This window comes from Narcine bancroftii, chromosome 9 (genome assembly GCF_036971445.1).
Source record: "Narcine bancroftii isolate sNarBan1 chromosome 9, sNarBan1.hap1, whole genome shotgun sequence".
Taxonomy (NCBI): Eukaryota; Metazoa; Chordata; class Chondrichthyes; order Torpediniformes; family Narcinidae; genus Narcine; species Narcine bancroftii.
The window spans coordinates 17,218,768-17,230,243 of NC_091477.1; the positions used below are offsets into that span (position 1 = coordinate 17,218,768).

Below are 11,476 nucleotides of genomic sequence, written 5' to 3' on the forward strand. Positions count from 1 at the left end.
TAAGAAAATGTACCCCAGAGCTACAGTTAAGGATGTTCACAATGACAACATATGGCCAGCATGATGACCACCATTCTAAAGCCTCGCCTTTGGGTAGTAGGCAAGGGATATGTCAAGGAAACTGACGCATTAAACGTTACAGCCCTTTATGAGGCATCCTCTTGCAACAATATGCTCATGTGAAAGATGGTTTTTTTTCCAGTGCAATAGTCACAGTTTATATGGATTATAAATAGATTTTTGGTTTCCTTGCACAATAAGGTCATCATCACATTCTTGCCTCTTTGTTTGAGGGGGAAGTTTGGTGGGGTGATGTCCTGATTTTCTTTTGCTCTTGAGTCAAAAGATGGAACAGCTTAATGTTGTTTTCAAATAAAGTAAATTTTCAGATTTTAAAAAAGCTGCCACAGACTGGAGACATTTGCATGTATTAAAATCATACAAGCCTAATTATAGTATGAAGTATAAACCAGAATGCTGGAGAAACTCAGCAGGTCAAACAGTGGACCGTGTGTAGCAAAGGTAAAGATACATAACCAACATTTTGGACTTGAGCCCTTCATCAAGGTGTGGAAAAATGTGGACAGGTACACTGAACAAAATGGTGAGGGGGGGGCGGGGGACTTGAACACCATTTTTTTTGGTCACCTGTCTACATTTTATTCATAGCTTGATGAAGGGTGCAAGCCCAAAATATTGGTTATGTATCTTTGCTATATAAAATGCACAGTTTGACCTGCTGAGCATCTCCAGCACTGTTTTGTTTAATTTCAATCGCTGTCTGCAGGCTTTCTTGTTTTACCCTAATTGTGGTATATATTGTTTGTAATATATTTCAAACTGGTAGGAGAAGGATTTGTTGAAAATTGGCTGGAATCATTAATATTTCAGCCTGCTGGTTTTATTAAAAATCCTTCCTTTGTGTCCAGTTTCAAGTGTCCTTGAGAGTCAGCTGCTTGGTGAGCTGGTTTGCTCAGTGGGTGGCTGGAAATCAATGCACGAGTTTCCAGTGGTTAGAATTAACAGCAAACCAATAGGAGAGTAATGGCCACAAGTTATGAACCTCGGGATGTTGGATATAATCTTGTCCCACTAGTCACAAGGCCAACGATTCAGGAAGTGTATTTGCCTACCCAGACATTAAAAGTTGCTGTCTCAAGGAAAAATAATTTGTCTTTTCAGTTTTTGAGAATGGGAGATTGAATGAAGCAGAATTATCATATTTTTATTTTGTCACGAATTGAATTAATTGTTTGATAATTCCTGATTGATTGACTACTCAACTAGAATTCCTCAGACTGACTTCACAGGACTATGTCTGTGTTTCTAATGAAATATTACACTAAGCAGTCAGCAAGAGCATAAAATTTTAGTTCACATGTATTGCACAAGCAGTTTGTTTTGTATGTCTATCATGATGGGCAATTCCAACTGCTCTGCTTTTGTCCATGTTAAGATTGTGCCAAAATAGTAACTAATTTAGCTTGTACTGCATGACAGATGTCAAATCTCTGGAGACCTCAGCTATTTTGGCTGACTGTTTCTTAAATCCTAATTTTCTTGTGGACCACCAATTGCCTCTGATACAGTAATCAGGGGAAACAATAAATAGAAACAATGAGGTAGGTCAAAATGACAGTATTAAAGCAATAGAACAGGTTCTGCACACTAATGAGCATTGAGACATTTAGTAATACATGAGTGCACTCTACTTCATTAAAAAAAACACACCATCCAATGCTTTGTAGTGGCACTCAAGTCCCACAAGTTGCCAGTCACCAGATGGTCAAACAGAGGGTTTCTCCCTTGCTCAACAGATGAATCCTATTGAAAAGAACTCAAAATATGCAATCAATATCAACTACGCTAAATATTGAGGGGATGAACAGCATTTTAGGTGACTTTCTGGTTGCAGATCAGGATCAACTGCATAGATGTTTCCAACATACAATGGTGTTTGGAAGAGTTTGTGTTAGAGAAGCCAGTAATGGGGGGGGGGGGGGGGGGCTGGGGGAAGGAAACGCCATAATTCAGAATATCTTTCTGCCTCACTGGTGAAAGCACTTTTCTCCTGGGGTGCCTGCATTAGTAGTTGGTGAGTGTGCCAGAAAGTGAGTAAAATTCAAGATCTGATAGAGAAGATGAGTTTGAAAGGTTCTGGAAACCAGGTAGGGCTGAGTAGGTGGCAACGTGGATTGGTTATACCAAATAATCTATTCCTGATATTTCATTTTTATAGAAATCTATTAAGCTATAGAATAGACAGATGGTAGAAGGTGTTAGTATCATTGAGAGCAAATGAAAATTGCATTTCTGTTTACAAAAAAAAATGCATTGCTCTTCAGGTTTGCAAGTAATTTGGGATGATAAGGGGTAATAAAAGTAATGGGAAGAAAAATGTAACTGACCATATTGTTCCAAAATCTTTCCATCTCCTGATGTTTTTTTTTTGCAAGAGTCTGCAATGAGTTAATTGATAGAAATTGATAAATATAACTGGATTGCAACTCCATCATTTTTGTACCGTGTGACGACCAGTTTAGCCAGAAATTCCTATGTTGCTATGTAGTTCCAAACCTTGTGTTGCTAATCATCAACATGAACACCTGCTTGAACTTTGGCAGCGATCTGAGAAGACGTTTGTTGAATCAAAAATCTGTTCTTTATAAATGGATACATGATGTAAGTAAAGGAGAAGACATCTTCACTCAATATTACTTCTTCCTTCAGGGATGTATTTTAAGCAGTATTTCCGAGCCCAATTTTATTCTTGCCCATTTGCCAGAAACTCGGTAGGTGGATTGTTAAAATGGTGGTAGAGTGGTGCTTCCTGCTGCTTTAATTTGATGTTCCCTCTCTCCACTGTTGTATCTTTAAGTATGTTGACCTCAGGAGTTGATTGTTTATGTGAAGTTGAGAGTTCAAATCTTCAACTGCCCACTTAAGAATGAATGTTAACCAAGCTCCCAAAGATTAGATTTATGATTAATCTCTGAGGGACATAAAAATTATTAATGTTCCAGATTTTAAAAAAAAATACCAGCTCTTCCATGGAGAACAACTAACACATCCACATAACTGTTATAAATTCTAGGACACTTGTGCAAAGAAAAATAATAAAGTACAGAAATTTTTAAGACGTCCTTGCCACTGTTATTACAAATGTACTTCAATATTGTACTTGAGCAATGGACCACCAACTTCTGATCAGTCCAGGTTAAATCTGCACATTTAACCTATGTCCAATGGAAGGTTGGACAAGAAAAATATCTCTGTCTATGTTAATAGAAAGGAACAGCTGTGAAGAAGAGCCAATTCATAGAATTAATGTATTTAACTATTTTCCTGTTTAAATAATTTATTGGTTTAAATATTTTCATTATTTAGATGCATTTTAACATTTTTTGTATGTCAAACCATTCAAGCTTTGCTAACTGGCTGTCAAAGCATTTCTAAGGATGGCTTGCTTTATTTTTTTATTTTAATAATACTGCATGGTAGAAGGGCCTTCCCACCGATGAATCCTGTGGTGTCCAATTACATGTGAACCCTGCATGTTCTGAGTGGGATGAAACTGGAGCCCCTGGAGAAATCCCACACAGATCATGGGGAGAAGATACAAACTACTTACAGATTTGAACCTGGGTTTGGTAATGGTATTGCACTACCCACAATGCTACCTATTTTGGATAGGAAGTCTGGCCTCCTCTTCCATTGAGCTAGTTTTGTGCATTAACATCTAAACTCAGCCAGTCTTGCTTATTCTTTGCTAATTCCTTGAAGGGCTCAGGCCTGAAACATCAGCAATATATCTATCTCAAATGGACGCTGCAAGAACGGCTGAATTCCTCTAGCATTTTGGTGTTTTTTTTTAACTGCAGGTGGCGTGGACCTATTAGATAGGTTAGTGTGGGCAATATATCTCCAAAGAATTTTTTTGGCAAATGTATGTGTTAGGAGTTGATCTTTTTTTCTTTTTGATTTGCAGAAAGAGTTAATTAGCACATTTAGGTATAAACTTCAGAAGCTGCAGGAAGCTAAAGTAGGCCTTCATGAAGATATCAAAATGAATACCTTGTTGGGTAAAGACATTGAAGACTTGATCAATGATGTCTGCAAACCAAATGAAATCAAGAGATACAAGGCCTTTATCGAGGATTTGGACAAGGTGATGAATCTTCTCCTTTGTCTGTCAAGTCGTCTTGTCCGTGTGGAAAGTGCCCTGAGCAAAGTAAACGAATCCACTGATATGGAGGAGAAGGTTTGTTACAATAAACTGACTGCATGTAATTAGCATTTTGTTACTGCTGGCAGAAGAGAAAAGAACCAAAAGTGTTTTTATGCACATCCAATCTTTTAATTTTGTTTATTTGTCATTTTACAAGAATAGCCTAACCACATTAGCCAGGCTAGCTGTACAGTAATGCAGGCTTGAATTCAAAAGAGAACTTTCCAGGGATTCTGCACTAAAATGAAAACAAAGTTTAAATGCAGAGACACCTTGTTGGAGATGGGATAGCAAAGCGTTGCTTAACAAAGAATGCTTTATTCCAGAGATTAAATTCTTGTGTCAATAGCTAAATGTATCCCAAGTGTAATTGATAATGCCCTGACATCCGAGTCAGAAAAGTTGTGGGTTTGGATAATGCTATAGCCTTGAGCATTTAATCGAGGCTCCCAAGGAGATTATTTCACTGACAAGTAACTGTTAAACTAAACTCCAAACTGCTACTTATTTAAATGTGAAAGATAATGAAACTTTATTCAGAAAGAGGATCAACAATTTATCTTCACTAGCAATGTCAAAATAAAAGTCACCACTTGGATATTTTTACGTATCATAAATTAGCTGCAACATCTAAAGTCAGAGTTTCACAGCACATAAATGGATCCTTTGGCCCAGCATATCATATCATAAGATGCATAACCAATGTTTCCGGCCTGAACCCTTCATCAAGGTATTAACCTGCTTGTCTTTGAGTCAAGGAAGAAAACTGGAGCCTAAGAAACAAGAGCAGGAGTCGGTCATCTGGCACATCGAGCCTGCTCCACCATTTATTGAGATCATGGCTGATTCGATGATAGGCTCACCTCCACCTATCTGCCTTTCCCCCATAACCATTATGTAAAAACCTATCTCGCTTTGTCTTAAATATATTTATTAAGGTCACTTCCACTGCTTCAACGGGCAGCAAATTCCACAGATTCACCACCCTCTGGGGAAAAAACAGTTCCTCCTCCTCTCGGTCTTGAATGTCCCCTAGTTCTGGTCTCCACCACCAATGGGAACCTATGCCTTTTATAATTTTATATTTCGGTAAGATTCCCTCTCATTCTTCTAAATTCCAGCAAGTACAGTCCCATATGATTTGATCTTTCCTCATATGCTAACCCCCCTCATCTGTGACCCAGTGGAAAATCCATATAGTCAAAGGGAGAACATGCAAACTCCACACAGTCCGCATTAGTGATCAGATTGGTTATTGGGGCCGTGAGGCAGCAGCTCCACTAGCTACACCACTTTGGCAAATTTATTCACATGAAAAGTGACACTAAAACATTTACTCAGGTTTCCAAAATATGGGTAATTTTCAACTCTCAGCATGTACTTACTATACTTTCTTGATGCCAAACTAAATTGCAATCAGGAAAGCAGAAGCAGCTGAAAACACTGGACAACAATTTTTTTTCTCCCAAAAGGTTTGCTTCCTGAGCAACTTTAAGCTGAACACAAAATATAATTTCAGATTTGTTGCATCATGTAGTAAGTTGGAGAAACATTAAATTAACTTTTATTGAATTCAGCATGTTTAATTGCATAATGACGCTGACACGTTGCATTAGTTAAACTGACTTAAAAATGTTTTGCTGCTGATTTTAGTTTGTACTCAGCATCTGATGCCGCTCGTGTCAGTCTTCAGCAACAGTTGGCCAGCATTAGATTCCAGTTGCCCTGATATTGCTTTTCCATGGTCAAAAATGTCCTGATGAAACCTCTCATCATAATCATCACTGACTCCACCAAGATCAGCAGGGAAGACGTCCAAGTGCGAATGCAGAAAATGAATTTTCAATGGCATGTTGCACTTAATGGTTTTTTATCCTTGAAGCAAGTAGTTTGGTGCTCGGTAGTTGCCAAGAAAATTCTGAACAATGTCTAAATGGCTTCAATTCTTAGACAACATTTGCCAATCACCTGCACTGAGTTCATGCCCAGGCTTGGACTGACAAAACGGCTTGCTTTGTGGGCAATGTCTTAAAATATGATGTAACAAAAAGGTTATATTTTTTTTAAAGTACATTATAGGAAAAAAAATTAACGTGATTTTCAATATTAGCAGCCTAAAATCCATAAAATACACCTAAAAGTGTTCAGAAAGCAAAATCATAATTGTGCAGTGTATTTAGAGTGAAATGATATTCATGAGTATCAACTTGTCTCATTTACTTTTGTGATGTGCGTGTAGATTTGAAAAATCAGTTCAACTGATGTCAGTATATTTAATGAATCAAATAGCATTCCAAATCAACTGGATACATCATTTATAACTTCTATCATTTTTTTTAAAGCAATACTTTTTCTCCAGTTCACGGTAAGATGTGCTATAGCTAAATTTAAAAACTTTCACTTTCAAGAAGATACTACTGTACATTTTAACAAAATAAGAGAGCCAGAGAGGTGGTGCAGATATGTTTTTGATGAAATTGTGTTGCCAGTATTTATGCCAGAAGAAACTCTCATCATTTCGACAGCTTTGTAGGTGATCTGAAGTTGAATAGACCAAAGCTGATGTTTCTTCACCAGAGCCATGTGAATGTCTAAATTCTTCTAAAATACAAAACAAATGGGAATGTTGAATCTTAGTGTAGAAAATTCAAAATCTTGCCTCGTTGTAGAGAAGCAATCTGCATTCCACAATATTAATGAACAAAAAGGTCATCTTAAAGCATAGCTTGGCAGCTGTGAGTTAGCTGATTTGAGTTATGTGTGTCAGAGTCCTTCTTTCTTCTTTGGCTTGGCTTCGCGGACGAAGATTTATGGAGGGGTAATGTCCACGTCAGCTGCAGGCTCGTTTGTGGCTGACAAGTCCGATGCGGGACAGGCAGACACGGTTGCAGCTGTTGCAAGGGAAAATTGGTGGGTTGGGTGTTGGGTTTTTCCTCCTTTGTCTTTTGTCAGTGAGGTGGGCTCTGCGGTCTTCTTCAAAGGAGGTTGCTGCCCGCCGAACTGTGAGGCGCCAAGATGCACGGTTTGAGGCGATATCAGCCCACTGGCGGTGGTCAATGTGGCAGGCATCAAGAGATTTCTTTAGGCAGTCCTTGTACCTCTTCTTTGGTCCACCTCTGACACGATGGCCAGTGGAGAGCTCGCCATATAACACGTTCAGAGTCCAATGGCAAATTTAAAAGCACAAACTGAGGAAACCTGTTGACTTTGTTGAATGCTTCACCAGAACACTGTTTAGTTGATCTGAAAATCTGATGACAAGATTACGCAAGTAAAACAAATTATATTCAAAATTTTTCATTGTCCCTGTACTCTGTCACATAATGCACTGAACATTATTAATATGTTAATATTGGAGCAATTTAGTTGAAATATCCACTTTTTAATAATCCGTGTGCATAATTTGTTGTCTGTCAGGGAATACTGTTGGAGACTTGAAGATCTCAGCATACAAGAGTGCTTAATATTCAGGATTACAACTCAGTCTGAAGTTGGTTAGTTTTCACACATTACTATATTGTCAGATGTGTCATTTTTTGGATGGCACAGGAAAGGGTTTCACAAGTTTAAGAGGAAAGAAAAAAATCAAAAGTAAAAGCATGAAGGGTCAACATTTGAAATTGTGGGCAGTTAGCGCAATGTTGTTACAGCGCTAATGATCGGGTCCAGGGTCCAAATCCCTCACTGTCTGTAAGAGGTCTGTACATTCTCCCCGAGTCTGTGTGGGTTTCCTCTGGGTGCTCTAGTGTCTTCCCACTGTTCAAAACATACCGAGGGTTGTAGGTTTATTGGGGCTTAATTGGCCAGCATGGGCTTGTGGGACGAAAGGACCTGTTACTGTGCTTTGTCTAAATTTAAATTACTTCCCCTTACCAACCCCTAAAGAGTATTTTTGTGTATATTTCCAAAGGTTGGCACAGTGAAAAAACACCAAAATACCATTACATAGTGCTCTCATACATATCAGTCTCACAACTTCCCAACCAATAGACCAGTACTTTCAAACTCTGGAAACTCCGCAATAGTGCTTTGTTCCACCAAGCTCAGACCCTACCCCCACAATGTTAGCCCCTTTGAGGCACGATCAACTATCATTTTCAAAATCTTTGTATGTGCTACTAGACTAGTGCTGTGAAAGATTTGCTGTTCACATTATTTCTTCTGTTTGTTTAGCAATCGCTGAGCAAAAGACACCAAACACTCTCTCTTCAGCATGAAGATGCCAGAGGATTCAAGGAGCATCAAGATCATCGAGAACGGGTGACCTTTAGAATCCTAACAAACTACCTCACTGAGATGCAACTTCAACAGTGTCATCATTTTGTGCAAATGAGAAAAGCTTTATTAATCAGACAAAAAGAAGTTGAAGAAAATCTTAGATTGACTGAGGACCAATTGGAACTTCTTGAAAACAGTCTTTAGTTATCGCATTTTGCTTTTCTGAAAAGTCCTCGTCAAAATCTAAAATAGATTTATCTTGTGATTTGGATTAAACGATCACTCCAATATCACCAAATGTTAACTCGACCTGTCTCATTAAATGACTTAAGCAGATAATTACATAAATTCAACTGGGGTTGTGCAGTAATAATAGAATCTAATTCTTTAGGATCAGTGAAATGCCTCCTGACTAACTTTAAAAATAACGAAGGGCATCAAACACACTAGCACACGTGATACTGTTTTCAATGCAAAAACATTATGCTGATCACATGTCCTTGTATCATCTTGATGTTCAACACTTAGATTTCCTACCAGTAGTTCTCAACCTTTTTTCCATTCACATACCACCTTATTAACTACAGATCACCTAAGGCATAGGATGCCATAGGTGGTCTGTGGTTAGTAAGGGATTACTTAAGGTGGTATGTGAGTGGAAATAAACAGATTGAGAACCACGGCTTTAATATATTGATCTTCTCAACAATAATATAGTCAAGTAGACCTTATCCGAAAATATTTGGAATCAAACGGTTTTTTTTGGAGTTTGGAACGATGGAACTAAGCAGCACAGCAACATCGGAAGAACTATCAGTGGTTAAACAGCAACAACAAACAACAGGCTTTTTGAGAGCCGACTTGATGCCACAAGTGGAAAATTCACATGAAATAATGTTCAGTGCCAAAACAATCTCTGCTTACAAAAGAAGACCACCTCCCCACCGCCACCAGTCCCCAACCCCTCTCCACTGCTGCCGCTAGTCCCTGAATATGTTCTCCGCTCCTGCTCAGGAGACTTCTTTGATGCGGACGGTACTGCACCTGATGTTGAGAATGGAGTCACCGTCGCTGACTCTGGCTGCAGCCGACGCTGAAGTCTTGGACCCAGCTCTGTTTGGCATCTTCCCGGCCCGAAAGCAAAGGTTTTGTTTCTTTTTAAAACTGTTATTGTAATTAGACTGGCGGCCACAGCATCAGAGATCCACGTGGGCAAGTCAGGTGTTGAATCTTTTCCACTTGTGACGTCTTGTCGGTGCTTAAAAATATTTTCTATTTTTGGTTATCTGATCTTCAGATAAGGGGTACTCGACCTGTATAGTATTTGTCTGTTGGCATTAATGTAATAACATGACATGAATCACAGCAGCTTTCTCAAAGGAAGCTCAATACTGAGTACAAAATGAGATATTGGGACAGATGGCTATATTAAAAAAAAGTCTTAAGGGAGGAAAGTTGGCTGGAGAAACTTAGGAAGGGAATTTCAGAGTTCTGGATTTTGAACATTTATACCATGACCGACATTGATGATACACAGAAAATTGTGTACGATAATGAATTCAGAAGTGGAGAAGCAGAGATGTGTCTGACAGTTACAGATTTTTGAAGGTTTTTTGGACTGGGACCTGGTGGTATGGAGAACCCCAAGGAGGTGTTTGAAAAGATGGCTTGGAATTTTAAAATCAAACTAATATTATACTGGGAACTACTATAGTTAGCCTTGTCAGGGAATATGTGAACATGGTATGAGTTGGACTTTTTTTTGGAATGGGCACCTTCGGACTCTGAACAAAGTTTATTGGTCCCCTTGTGAAGCAGTCAGGTTTTAGTTTTACATCTCTCGTAGCGAGTGCATAAAAACACTAAAAAATACTTGTGTTGCACGAGTGAAAAGAAATAAAACTTATACTTTAATGTGTTGCAGCCCCCCCCACCCCCCCCCACCCCCCACCCCGAATGGCTTCCATTGAGAATGGCTGAGTTAGACCAAGGCAGTAAATGTTTAGAGGTAACAAAGCCTTGGGTAAGGGTTTCAGCAGCAGGTATGAGCTGAAGTGAGGCCATTTTACAGAAGTGGAAGTAAGCTGTTTTAATGGTGTGGATGTGTGGTCTAAAGCTGGGTCTCGTTTGGTTTTGGAGAGTCACTCGGGAGAGCAAAGAAAATTGTGTGCGATCAAGAGGTTGGAAGTTTTGAAGCAAAGGTATCTTGGAGAGTTGTCAGGCTCAGAGGTGTTGGCAGTGGTAATTGGGTAACAGAGTCAATGGCAGGGTTTTAACACCAAGCTCATTCATTTCTGGATGATGGATTAGTCGTCTGACAAATTAGAAATAATGGATAAGAAAAGAGGGTGGTGCTGAGATGAAACTTGAAATTGGTTAAATGTGAACACTGACATGTTGTTCGATGATGCTATTGTGATTTTTAAAATTGTAATCTGCCTTAGTTTCAATATGGTCATATATTGCATTAGATTTTCACTCCATGACTCTAACAAATGCCTTGTATCAGTTATAAATGTATAACTTCTTGTTCCAGCATTAACTTCTAATGGATCATACTATTATAAATATTGATATGTTGAACGTACATATAAAGATTTAATTTGCATCCATGTATTTCACCAGTGTTTTCTTAAAGGGGCTTCTTATTCCAAATAATGAACTGAGACACCAATCATTATTTTCTGCTGTGATATTTGTCAAGAATGGTGTGAGAATTTTTGGTGTTGCAATTCATCAATATGTTTTTTAAAAAAAACCTTTCTTTAATGACAAACACCTTTTTAAAAAGCTTTGTCTTTTAAATTTTGAAACGTGTTCCTTTATCAGAAGCAGTCCTTTTTATTAATCTGTAATTGTTGTATTTCAAACTAATAATTGGCTTTTCTATCAACACTCTTGTTGGAACATTGGCATTTATTCTGTTAATTCAAATATTGCAAGGTGTAAGTTATTTTCCTGAAGTTTCCTCCATGAGTACATAAAAGTGGTTAGTGTTCTCTAGAATTTTCTTTGTCATTCAGTCATAAA

The 11,476-nt window shown here is 38.4% G+C and overlaps 1 protein-coding gene across 1 annotated transcript in view; it reads left to right on the top strand.

The window, feature by feature from the left end:
* LOC138743232 (protein Shroom1-like) overlaps positions 1-11,130 on the top strand; it is a 58,788-nt gene extending 47,658 nt beyond the window's left edge. The window contains exons 7-8 of the mRNA XM_069898204.1: positions 3,989-4,261; positions 8,402-11,130. Coding sequence (XP_069754305.1) covers positions 3,989-4,261; positions 8,402-8,650 — 522 coding nt within the window. The 3' untranslated portion in view covers positions 8,651-11,130. The remainder of the gene's footprint in view (positions 1-3,988; positions 4,262-8,401) is intronic.
* Positions 11,131-11,476: the final 346 nt, after the last annotated feature.